The sequence below is a fragment of the Typopeltis vanoorti genome, chromosome 26, assembly GCF_054136105.1.
Source record: "Typopeltis vanoorti isolate ZY-2024b chromosome 26, IOZ_Tvanoo_1.0, whole genome shotgun sequence".
NCBI lineage: Eukaryota > Metazoa > Arthropoda > Arachnida > Uropygi > Thelyphonidae > Typopeltis > Typopeltis vanoorti.
This window is the reverse complement of record NC_143574.1, coordinates 22492099-22505917: the sequence shown is the minus strand read 5'-3', so window position 1 is coordinate 22505917 and position 13819 is coordinate 22492099. Positions and strand designations below refer to the sequence as shown.

Here is a 13819-nt window from a genome sequence, read left to right as displayed (position 1 = left end):
CTGATATTGCCAGAGTTAGAAATTTCACGTAGCATTCTATTCAGGCTCTGGGCAGAGTTTCAAACCAATGGAATGTGTTCCAGATGTTTGCAAAGAGGTCAACCCTCACTCTACCACAGAGCATGAATACAGATTTTTGATTAAAACAATAAAACATAATTGATGCACCACGGCAGGTAAGAAAAAGTTGGCTCCATTCAAGCACAAGTATGTGGATATCTTGGCAAACTGTGGCAAGATGTCTGTGACGACTAGGCTTATACACCATCTCATGGACTGTAGTCTGCATCCCTTTCTCCACAGCTCATCACAGAACAAGTTTACAGTGGTGGTGGTCTATCCATAAAATTTAGACAAGACACCAATGAGCTAATGTACTCTTTAGAGATTAGAGTCATTTTAGTCTTTCCTCCAATTCTAGATGGCACTTGATCTGTCGTGAAAGTAGTGCTGCTTATCATTACAAGAATGTTCTTGAAAAGGAAAGATATAGTGGTGCAGGAGTGATTGTGTGGGGAGGCATTATATTTAATGGATGCATAGAGCTAGACGTACTGGAAAAAGGGACTATGACTGGTGAACGATATCGCAACAAAGTTCTTTAACATCACGTTTGATTGTTCTGTGGCGGTGTACATGGAGAATTCATTTTCATGGATGACAATGCCATACCACATCATACACAAGCAGTGGAAATACTTCTGGAGATTGAGGATATTAATCGAATCAAGTGGCCAGCATGTTCCCCAGATTCCCCCTCCCCCAGAACATGTTTAGAAAGCAACAAGGAGATGCACTGTTGCTAGAAATTCTCCTCCAGAAAACAAACAAGGCCTTATCCATGCTCTGAAGGAGGATTCAGCCAGTTTGTCCCAAGAACTCCTGAATCACTTGGTGCTAAGCATAGTACGATGTAAATATTCCATACTGAAATGCCTCTTTGTATAGTTGATAAGAAGTCTTATCAACTATATTACTGTTGATAGCAATATTTTTCCATTGGTTCAGTACACAAGAGTACAAAGAGAATTTGAATCTGGAAGTGATCACTATTTACTTTTGAGAGAGGGAAAATTGAATTTCATATTAAAAAGATGAGTGTGTAAGAAAGTTTTAAAATGAATCAATGAAGGGAGCAGCTTGCAGATGTGAATGGTAGACTAAAATAAACAAAAATTATTTAAGAAAAAATGAAAGAGTTTGAAAGCAAAAACAAAACCTTGGAGATTCAGTAGTAAGTTCTGCAGAACACATTGATTAATTCAGCCAGAGAGGCAGGTGGTGAGGTTGGCAATGTGGCAAAAATATTCAAAAAGCCATTAAAAAAGCCTAGAAATGGAGGAAAGAGAAGTGTAAAAGGAATAAAAAATGATGGTCACTGAAGATAAAGATATTATAGATATCTGGAGTAATTACTTTGAAAGATTGCAAACTGAAACAAGCAGTGATAGCACAGTAGTAGGAAACATTTAAGAGGAATACAATCAGGAGTACATATCAATATTAGAGATAGAAAATGCCAAAAAATATGAAATATGGAGGTCTAAAATTTATACAGTGGCTGCACTACATAATTCAGAAGGCCTGGTCAGAGGATTGAATTCTGGATGACATGAGTAGAGCTCTCATAGTACCATCTATAAAAAGGGAAATAAAACTGAAAGTAAGTATTACAAAGGCATTTACCAACTGAATGTTCATGGTAAGATTTATGCAAGTATACTTGAAAAATAGCTAAGAAAAATTGTGGAAGCAAAGCTTGGTGACGAACATGCGATTCTGGTCAAATAGAGGTTGTCAGGATCAAAATTTCACTTCAAGACAAATGGTAAACAAATCATGGGAATATAAAAAAGATCTCTATTTAAGTTTGTAGATCTGGAAAAAATCATACAACAAGATGCCAAGAGGAAAGCTGTTCAAAAAATACTACAGTTATATGGTGTAAATGGGTCATTATATCAAGCAATACTTAGTCCATATCTGAGTTGTAGGTTAGCAGTTAGAACTGAAGGAGTTACAGGAAGATGGTTTGATGTTAAATCAGGTATGAGACAAGGGTGAACATTATCTCCACTTTTTTATCATCTACACAGATCACATTACAAAGTAAACTGATATTAAATGTGATATCAAAATTGGAGATGTTAATTTCAGCTCTTTACTATATGCAGTTGTTATACTTCTAAATACCGATACAAGTCTGCAGGATTCTCTGACTAAATTAAAAAACCATTTTAATAAATTTGGTAAGAAAATCATCATCAAAGACAAAACATTAAAAAATAGGCAGAAACATTGAAAACATCAACTACATCCTGAATAGAGAACCTATAGAATGTGTAAAACATTTCAGTTATTCAAACATAGTTTTTAGTGAAGATGGCAAATTAAATATGGAAATAGACAACAGAACTAGCAAAGCTAGTATGGTAGGAAATCAACTTAGTAAATTTATATGGAATGAGAGAGAAATTAGTCAAACACTAAACTAATTGTATACAAGATAGCATTCAAACCAATTTTAACTTATGGATCTGGGAGCTAGGTTAGGAATAAAACAGTTGATCAAAGGCTGTAGACCACAGATGTGGCAGTTCTGAGAAATATTAGAGAGCAGACACATGGTATCAGTAGAAGATTCAGCTTAAAAATGAGGATATTAGAAAATAACTTATATAGTTAGCAGAGATAATCTTAAGTAGTATGATCACTCAAACAGAATGGGAGAGGAAATGTTTGCAAAACAAGCGGTATTTGCAGTTGGCAGGATAAAAGACCCATAGGAAGACCAAGATAGGTGGATTGGTACAGTAAGAAGTGTAGTAGAAGACAGAAATATAAGATCTGATAATATATGGGTCTTAATAGATAAGATTAATTTGAAGGAAAACTGTTGATTTGAAGTTAGTAATGATTAACTTTTTTCATATAGTACTATCATAATATCCTGTACATCCCTTGAGAGAGTACATGTCAGGAATTTGAAAGACTTAGTTTTATTTTTACATAATCAAGAAATCTTGCTCTATAGACTCGATAAACCAAATATGGAACATTTTACAAACACCTCAGGCCTCTAATAAATAGTGTAGTGGTAGTTTCATACTACCACTACACTATTTGTAGTGGTAGTATGAAACTATGAATGAAATCCATCTACCATCTAAAAACAATCATAAACACCCATGCTCAAGCAGGATTCAAACCTCCATACTACTGATTGAAGAGTTGGTACACTAACCACTTGGCTAACCAGACCAACAATGTATTCCAGAAACATTTTTCAGTTGTTTCCTGTAGCTTTTAACTCACTTTTCAGAATTATACTAATGATTGAACATTCATTGTTCAATATGAATGATTCTGTGCAATGTCCATTTGTAATACATAGTAAATGGAAAATGTAAGCAGCTTTTGCTACCATCTTCACACATGAAATATGGGTTAACCTTTCATTCTCAATACAGCACAATTTACTAGGGAGCTAGTAAATTGTTAGATATGTTTTTAACCACCATCTGATGCTACAGCAGTAGCTTGCTGGTAGATTGCTAGTAAATTGTTAGATATGTTTTTAACCACCATCTGATGCTACAGCAGTAGCTTGCTGGTAGAATCACTTTACTGCTATAGAGATAGAAAGCATACACAGTAAATAGTATACACAGAACTGAAACATATGGTAATACATCAGCAGGATTCCCAACTAGCCAAATGAATAATACTGCTGCCACTTGCTCAACTGCTGTGCCTGGAGGGAGTCTAAGTAAAGAACAATGTAAGGGCAATAAGCGACACATGGAAAGTAGAGTAGAAGTTCTATTCTAAAGTCTTTCATTTCAATGTACATGCCTGCTCTAAATTTTCAGCATCACCAACCAAGAAAGACCATGACATGGTATTCAACAACAAAAAATTTCAAAAATGTAACAAAAACAACTTCCACATTCATTTCATCAACATACATAGCCTCAATGTAGACATTAATGACTGACACACACACACACACACACACACACACACACACACACACACACACACACAAACACAAACACACACCACTCACATGCATCAAAACCTGGCCTGTTATATCTCCTAGAACCTCAACTGGCATCTACAAGAAATATTGTCCAAGAAATATAAGATGCATGGTTATTTCCATAATGGAAGGTGCAGGGACACCTTACATTCCCTCTTTATGACCTACTCCAAGTATATCAAATTTCATTTTCATCTACTAACCAAGATATTAGTTAAACCCCACCATTCTCCCAACATCTTGGACCTTTCCTGAACCAGTGCTCTTATTACGGACATTAGACCAACTCTTCATATCTCCAACCATAACTCTTGTATGTGTTTCCTTTCCTACAAATCAAAAGGGGCTGTAAAAATAATCATAATTTAAAATTATGAATATTTTTACAAATTAGTACATTATTAGTTTCAAAACACATATTGTCAGCACTTGCGATGTGCCCGTTATTGATGTTATTTTGTCAAAATGAAACGTAAAGCAATTCAAAATTTATGTACTTACTGGATTTGGATAGTTATGTTACTTTCAGAAATTTTATCGTAGTTTAAAATTATTAAGTGTTGTATTTTATAAAAACATTCTCATTATGCTAGTGGAGACAACATGTCAGCCATTATACCTAACTTCTCACTTCCAATTTACATTGAGGGCATGGTCGACGAGGAGTTTGATGGGTGATTGACAGCTGACAGACAGAGCATTCGGTATCAAAGTAACAGGAAAAACAAGAGAGAGCTAATGGAAGTTTAAGAATGCAGACCAGAGGAATTTTGTTCTTATGAAGTTTATTTAGTTTCATATGACAGTCGGAAGAATATTAATAGTAGATTCTGAAAAGGAATAGTAAAACTGTGAGTCTTTAAACTGGAGGAGTTGAGACTGTCAACAAGTAATTAGTAAATAAAATAGGATATTGCAGTCGACGTTCTAAAGGAATGTTCAAGGAAACGCTGAATGGAAAGTTCATCGGTCTTAAGGACGTCAGATCTATTTGTTATTTCTACTGGAAAAGGCGACGGAATTAACACAACTTAGATATGTTTATTATTATTATTATTATTTGACACCTCCAGGGAATCCAAGACTCATTGAGGGAGGGCACCTACTCTATAACTCTGTCTCTACCACTCAACCTAATCCACAAACAGCATCATCTACACCAGCGCCATCTACTGTCCACCACCACCACTAGTATTTTCACAGACAATCACAAACATTCATGCCCCTGGGATTTGAACCTGCAGCCTTTTGGCTGGAGAGCAGATATGCTAACCACTTGGCCAACCAGGCCATATAAAGTAGTAGAAGAAACTTTTTTCCCCCTCCAGTACAAAAATTAAGTAAGTTGTGCATCAAACTGAACTGCAAGAGGTAAGAGTATTTATACTTCAGTGAGGAATAATATTGTATACTACATAAAGGTAATAAGAAAGGATCCCATGGAAAAGAAGAAGCAATGTTTATTTTCAGAAAAGGCCCAAACAAAGAAACTGACTATGAACATTTTTCTTGTGAAAACAAAGTGTTTAGTCTGGTAGACATGATTAAGTATATGTCAAACAATCCAGTAATAGAATGAGGTGATTTTAATATTTTTGAATAAGAAAATCTTTAAAGTGTAGATTTATTTTAGAAGGCCTTGGATCCAGTATTTTGTAGCTATATATAATTTTATCTAAAGTGTATATACTGTTGTAGTTTTATTAAATGTGTGTTTTTTTTGTATTTGGTCTTAAATCGGTGATTTTTCGGATTCTAAAAAACAGTTAAAAGTCATTGTACCAATTGGAATTGAACCCTTGTGTAAATAATAATAAACACTTGGAATAAAAAAATATCTTAATAGATATAATCTTAACAAATGGCAATTAATAATCTCTTCTCTAAACAAAGCAATTTGTATAAAATAAACATTTAAATAAGTATGTGAGAGAAAGGAGAGGATCATGAAAGAAAATAAATATTTTTCATACAGACAGAGGAATGAAATGTTAACTGTAAGTGATAGCTCAATCATCAATTGGTGACATGGAAAATAAAATAAAAATGCAGCTGAATATATTTCAAGTACTGAAATGTGAATGAAGGGGAAAAAAAAGAGTTGGGATTGAAATGAGAGATGAGTGTATGAGAAAAATAATAAGGTTGCAAGGAAAGAAAAGTATGTGGTATTTGGAAATAGCAAAGGAGGTAGGCAAGGAGATGAAATGCAAGAGTAAAAAATTAAGTAGAGAAAATGGAGGAAAAAAGATAGTGATATATGGTGATTCTATGATATAATCAAAAATGTGCCAAATGAGTCATGAAAATGTGTTCTGGATGCAAAGATATGTAATTTGACAGATTGTGTACAAGCAGACAGAATAAAAGATAAAGATTTGATTGTGTTATCTGGGATGAATGACATAAGTTTTTTTTTTTTTTTTTTTTTTTTTTAAAATCATAAAAATATGATAATCCTGTTCACCAAAGGCAGAATTACAGCACACTAAATTACATCAGACAAGAAATTATATCCTTGTTTAAATCCTTTAGTCCAGCATAAGCAACTAAAAGTCTGCATGTGAAATATCTTCAAGCACAAATTACAGAAGTCCAAAAGGAAGCATATGAGCATGAAGATACTTTCCACACTCACGCTGTTGGTAAAGGATTAAAACAATAATTTAATTTCTTGTCTAGTATAATTCATTATGCTATAATTCAACCTTTTATGAGCCGGATTATCATAAAAAAAAATCTCTCAAATCATTCATCCCAGTTAACCGAAGCAGCAGAGATTCCTCTTTATAAAGCCTTGATATGACCACATGTGGATTACTGTGCTCAGATCTATCACTTGGGTTTCTTAGGGATGAGGAATGAGTGGTCTCCGGAATGTCTCCTATAAGGATAGATTGAGAGTTTGCAGAATACAAAAGTTGGTTGATTGGTCCCAAATGTTAAATTTTCCCTTTTTCCTCATTTCTTTCCTCTCATCCAAAAAAAAAAAAAGAGAGACATATGATAGAAACATTTAAGTTACTTAAAGGGTTTAATAGGATTGATGCAGGTAATATGTATCAGTACTTACTAGAAGAGACAATAAAAAGTCATCTGGAAGTTAGATAAGAGTGTAGTTAGCAGGGGTGTAATGCGTAGATTTTGCTTGTAGAATGATGAATGAATTGAATGGTTTGCCAGACATAAACAATGGTTTGTCATTTATGATTTCAAGGAGAGGTACAATAGATATTATGTTGTTAGTTTGGGTCTCCTGCAATGAGTCTTAGGACTCCATGGGGGTGCCCATGCAATACTATTAGAATGACTGACTTAAGACTTAGTAGGAATTAGATTTATAGCAGAAAAATTTTACAGGCTTTGTAAAATATGTTGGGCAAGTGGTTAGCGTATCCGCTCTCCAGCCAAAAGGTTGCGGGTTCAAATCCTGCTGGGGGCATGGATGCTTGTGACTGTCTGTGGTGGGTGGTAGATGGCATTGGTGTAGACGATCGTAGTTGCAGGTCATTGTTGTTAGTGAAAGCAGAGAGTTGTAGAGTGGGTGCCCTCCTTCGATGAGTCTTTGGACTCCCTGGAGGTGTCATGCAATAATAATACAAATGATTTATGACTTATTTTGATTCATCTTTTGAATGTAGTTAAGGTCTATTTCCCGGATAATGTCCACATAGCACATTGGAGTTTTTGAATAAATTTTATATAATTATTGTTACATGTGTATGCTGTGAAATTTACTTTAATAGTAAACTATGCAATTATTTGAATTTTGACTGTTTATATTCATTAAATTTTTTTTCCAACGGACAATCCCCCCCCCTCCACACACAAAAATCATTAAATAATACTTAGCCTAGCTTACATTTGAACAGACTTGTAATTTGATTTGATAATCTAAAATATATAGAATCCACCCTGTTTTGATACTAATTACAAAATAATTGTTGACTAATGCAAGTAGGTGGGCAGTCTCATACCAGTTGATAAAATTTATCAGTTAAAAACTTCCATAAAAACACAGAGAGATGAAACCAACAGCTGCTGGTTGGAGAATGGATATACAATCCATTAGGCCAACCAACAAGATTTATTTTCAGCTTGACTGTTTATTTTTATTTGTGTATGTTTTATAACTTACCTTTATGACTTTGCCTTTTCCAAGTTTTAACCTGAAAAGCTTCTCTGCATTATAGTTACTATCAAAAACCTACGATAAAATAAAATCAGGTTTAAAATCAACTCAACTGTCCTAAGACGTTTCATTTTAAGACATCACACAAAAAAATATATCAGATAAAACACAACATAAGGCAAAAGCTTTGGGCAGTACAACCAAGTTCACCTTTAGTATAAGTGCAAGCCTAAGATGAGGATAAAAAAAATAAAATAAATAAAGAAATACATATATGATTTCTTTATTTATTATCACAGAATATTAAATATACAGTAAAACCCCAAAATTACGCGGTAGGCGGGACCAACAAAAAGCGCGTAAGTTGAATTCGCGTAACTCGGAGTATAATTTTGCATGTAATTTATATATACAAACATACAATTGGGACCAAAGGTTTACAAAAACACCTATATTTTTTAAGAAATATAATCATGATTGTGGTTTTACGTACATAAAAAAAAGAAAGTTATTTCAATGTCGATGGTTTCATAAAAAGACATTATGCTGTTAGATTCGTCTAACAGCATAATGTCTTTTTCTTGTCACGCAAAATTTCTTCACAGCAAGCTAATGATTTTTTTATTCCTTGCCTTGTGGCTACAATTTGTTCCTCGTTACAATCTATGTCCTCCAAAATCTGTCAACCTTCCTTTCATGATTGTTCTTACTGTGGATTCCTGTAGATCGAACTTCTTTGCTAGCTCACAAATTTTCATTCTGCCTTCAAAATCCTTAAGAATGTTGAGTTTGTTTCCAAAGTCAATGTTTTTCTTTTCTTGTTAGCAGTAGAAGAATTGGACTTGCTTCTTTTGGACGACATTATTATTTTTTTGTGATAAAATTTTTATCAAGAACATAACATTAAACAATTGCAAGGTTTGTAGACTATAAAAATCGTGTATGAATGGAGACTGCACGAAACAAGCACATCAGTGCTTGTTCACGGCATGTGCGACACCGGCGAATGCGGCCGGCACCTGAAAGATACGACTAGTGGCGAGGTGTGAAGCGGGACGGGAATAGGTACATATAAGAAAACACGTAACTCTGGATTCGCTTAAGTCGGGGTATGACTGTATAAGAAAATTAAGTGAATATACACAAGCCAATCAGATATGGATGTTAAATTCTGTTTTACACACATCAAATGGCCATAGTTTTTTTGTTGTTTTTTTTTATCAGCAATTCTGTCGTGGACCATGGCTATTGAAAGTGATTTTTCTACTAATGCTTACGTTCTTAAGGAATGCCTAAGGGTCAAAGCTGTATAACCGAGAGGAGACCTCCACATAGCCTTTAAAGGAATGCGGAGAACCGACCAGGACTTCTGACCTAATGTCCAATCCTCACCTTCTCGGGGTGCATCCTGTTGGGTATCTACCTGGATACTGAACGAACGAGAATGGGCTGGCAATTTGGGATTTAGCCAACCAAATTGTATTCTTATTGGCTTAAACCAATATAAAAAATGATGGTACAACATGACAAAATTTCATGCCGGCTGGGGCATCGCCTGGTTAAACAAGGGCCACCGTTGTTTTCGGCAGGGAACCAGGGCGAACAGCGAAAAGTCAGCTACTGGAACAAATCTGAAAGCACACCCCAACTCAACATCACCAGAGTTAAAGATCGGTACTATCAACATAAGAAGACTGAATGGCAAAGAAATGGAGCCAGCTGAGGAATTAGATAAGTACCAGATCGACATAATAGGGGTGACTGAAACAAAAAAAGACAAAAACTGGTGAGATCTTTCTGAGCAATAAATACAAAATGTTATATTCAGGAAATGACAATCAAGGGAAAGGAGGAGTAGCCATAGTATTCAACACAAAATATGAGGCAAATCTTCTTGAATGGCATGCAGTCTCAAGTAGAGTGATGTGGGCAAATATGAGAATGGGGAACTGGACAATGAGACTTATTTGTGACTATGGTCCCACAGAACGTTCTACTAAAGTAGAAGTGGAGGAATTTTTTGATGCTTTAGAAAAAGCAACTGAACACAATGAAAAAGGAAAAGTTGGTCCTTGTTGGGAATCTAAACAGCAGAATAGGAAATGATTGTCAGACATACAAAAATATTTTGGGAAAATTTGGAGAAAAGAGCAAAGCTAATAATAATGGCAAATACCTGTTGGATTTCTGGTCAGGACATGGACTGGTTATTACTAACACCATGTTCCAACATAAAAATGTGCACAAATTCACATGGAGAGAAGAGGCAAGAAATAAAAGAAGTCTCATTGACTATGTTATTGTTGTTGACAGTGATGTTTTCTCCCTGGTGCAGGACACCAGTGTACAGAGGATTTGAAATTGGAAGTGATCACTATTTAGTCTTGAGCAGGATAAAATTGAATTTCGTATTGAAAAGAATAACATGTAAGAAAGTTTTAAAGCGAATAAAAGTTGAGCAGCTCTCAGATGTGAACTGTAGACTAAAATACACAAAGATTATTGAAAAGAAAATGAAAGAGTTTGAGAACAGGAATCAAACCTTGGTGATTCAGTGGCAAACTCTGAAGAAAACATTGAATGATTCTGCCAGAGAGGCATGTGGTGAGGTTGTGTGCAAGGATAAAAAAAAATCAGAACTCCCGGGTGGACACAGGAAGTTAGGCAAATAAGTCAGCTTGTGCTCTTAGAGTATAGAGACAAATGCAAGAATGCTAAACACTGTGTAAAACTAGCTAAACAAAAGTCATGGGAGGACTTTGGCAAGAATATAGAAAATAAATATCAAGAAGGTGGCAAAATATTCTGGAGGTTGTTGAAGAAGCTTAGGAATGGAGGAAAGAGTGCTGTAAAATGAGTTAGAGATGATAAAGGTGACATAAAAACAGAAGAAAAAGATATTCTTGAGGTATGGAGTAATTACTTTGAAAAACTGCTAAATGAAACAAGCAGTGATGACAGCACAGTGGTAAAAAACACTGACCAGGAATGCAGTCAGGAATACATATCCATACTTGAAGTAGAAAAATACATCAAAGGCTTAAAATGTGGAAAGGCAGCAGGAGTAGATGATATTCGACCAGAAATGCTGAAGTATGGTGGTATAAAAGTCTTACAGTGGCTGTAAGACTTTTACTAGAGTCTGCAGATATGAGAGTCCTGAGAAAGATTAGAGGCATGAACAGATGGCATCAATGGCAATATCATGTTAAAAACGAGGATATTAGGAAAGAACTTGACATTGTCAGCATCCAGGAATGTGTTAGCAGAGCTAATCTCAGGTGGTATGGTCACTTAAAAAGAATGGGCAAGGAAAGATTAGCAAAACAAATGTTCTCTGCCAGTTTGGCAGGAAAACGATCCAATATAGGTGGATTGATAAGGTACAAAATGCCTTAGATGATAGAAATATAAGATCTGATAATGTTGGAGTCTTTACAAGTAACACTGATTTGGAGGAAAATTGTGGATAGAAAATTAGTAATGATGTAAATTTTTCATGTAGTACTATCATATCCTGTACACCCCTTGAGGGTACATGTCAGGAATTTGATGATGATGATGCTTAAGTTCTTCTCTGGCAAATATAAAAAGGTCCTCCAGCATATATGGCAGTAGTTGCATATACAGCAACATCTATTTGCTATTAAAAAATTCAGATCCTCCATGTCATAATATCATGATAAGTGACTACAGAAAATGGCTTAATGACACAAATTTCATTAATGAGATGTGAATCAACTCATGAAAAGTTGTGAACCTACTACACTTAATATTGCAAGTATACTAATTGTTATATATAGTGGAAAGCCTGCTCTAGAGACTAAATATGGAATCTTTTCAAGCTACTTTATGCTTCCAAAAAAGGTGGATCTCATGATGAGTCATCACCCACCTAAAGAAATATTCACAAACATCTGCAAAATTCAAACCAAAGACCTATTTATTTGTTTGAGAGTAGAGATGCTATCCACTCAGCCAAGCAGGCCTGCCAAAAAAGGTAGGTGAAACAATGTAAATAGAAACTCAATGTGCCCACCGAAATCATAACTCACTTTAGTATAGTGCAGCACCTCAATAACATGCTTTTAAGGATAATGACTTCCTGCCCCATGTCATCACCGGTAGAGACAAAGCTAGTCTCATCACTCTGTTCCTGGAGCTAAGCAGCAGGCATGGAATAGCATGTCAGTTCTCGAACAAGAAAGCAGATCAATGCCCTTTAGCTAACAGTCATAGAAACTGTTACTGGAGATGCACATTAGTTGATTTTCTGCTGAAAGAGGTACCCATCAAACAATGCAACTTATGTTCAGCTGCTTAGGAAACTGCAATGTGCATTTTGTGAAAAAGTATCTGATGAAGGGAAGTGCCATCCTCCAACATAATACTGCATGACCTCATGCTAAGCATATGATGGTGGAGAACACTCACTTGAAAGAATGGCTCCACATTGCTCCATCACTCCTGCAGGTCTAGACTCTCAGATTACCTCTTGTCTGGGCCTTTAAAAGCTCATGTAAAGGAACAGCACACTTCAATAATTACAAGGCAATCTATTGTGCTATGTCTAGATAATTGCACGGCACAGGAAAGGACTTATTATAGGAAATTTTAAAGCTCTTGTGACATTAACAGAAATATATGAACTGCACTAGAGATTTTGTCGGAAATTAAACACATAATGCAACTACTGATTGTAAATGTTTCATTCATATATGTACCTTGGTTTGCTGTAAAATAATATCTACTTATTTCTTTGATACAAACCATGTATAAGAATACATGAAAATGAAGTTTTCCTACACTAGGGAAAAAACAGCAGTTGAACAATAAGGGGGTCTGTGAAATTCCTGCAGCCATAAAAGCATTAATAAAGTTTAATAATTTAGAGAAGGTTAGTCCTGTCCCAAATGCTAAATTTTCTTTTTTTTCTCATTTCTTTCCTCTCATCCAAGTTCTTTGCTGCTTACTTTCACCTTAACACTGTACTCCCTTATAGCTCAAATCTTGGCATCCTTAATTCTGAGGTCTAATCTGATGTATCAGCCTTTATTCCACCAGATAAAAAGATAAAAATGATAATTCTTCACTCATAAACATGTTTACTTTATCAAAGTCTAACACCTACAGAACACTATTTGGCTTCTTTCTCCCATTGCACTTCCGACGGGGACTGGATAATCAAGGGATTCCAGTTTATACACTTTTCTCTGTAATTTATTTTTAACCTTATCTAGGGCGTGTGTGTGTGTGTGTGTGTGTGTGTGTGTGTGTGTGTGTGTGTGTGTGTGTGTGTGTGTGTGTGTGTGTGTGTAACAATCGCAATCTGGATTTAACTACTATGGCTACAAACATTAATAGGAAATCAACAGCAAGACTAATGTAGCAGTACATTAGAAACAACAATGAAAACATGGATGTATCATTATTAAAAACAACACGTAAGTCCACAGTAATAACTTTAATTAATAAATAAGGTAGATATTTCATACTAAAAATAATAGCACATCTTCAGTGTTACAAACAGATAGGAATAGAATACAAGTAACGAATATTCGGTGAATCGCCTATTAAAATACAATGTTGTCGCGAGCTAGGAAATGAAAGAAATGAATAAAGAATTAATATTTAAGATAATTAGT

General features: G+C 35.1%; 1 protein-coding gene across 9 annotated transcripts in view; it reads right to left on the bottom strand.

Annotated features, from left to right (window-relative positions):
• Positions 1-13819, bottom strand: part of LOC150092408 (FK506-binding protein 15-like) — a 398069-nt gene that overhangs the window by 274739 nt on the left and 109511 nt on the right. For all 9 annotated transcript variants that reach the window (XM_090415127.1, XM_090415130.1, XM_090415126.1 and 6 more), the window contains one exon: positions 8181-8249. In XM_090415127.1, the coding sequence (XP_090271253.1) occupies positions 8181-8249 (69 nt within the window). The remainder of the gene's footprint in view (positions 1-8180; positions 8250-13819) is intronic.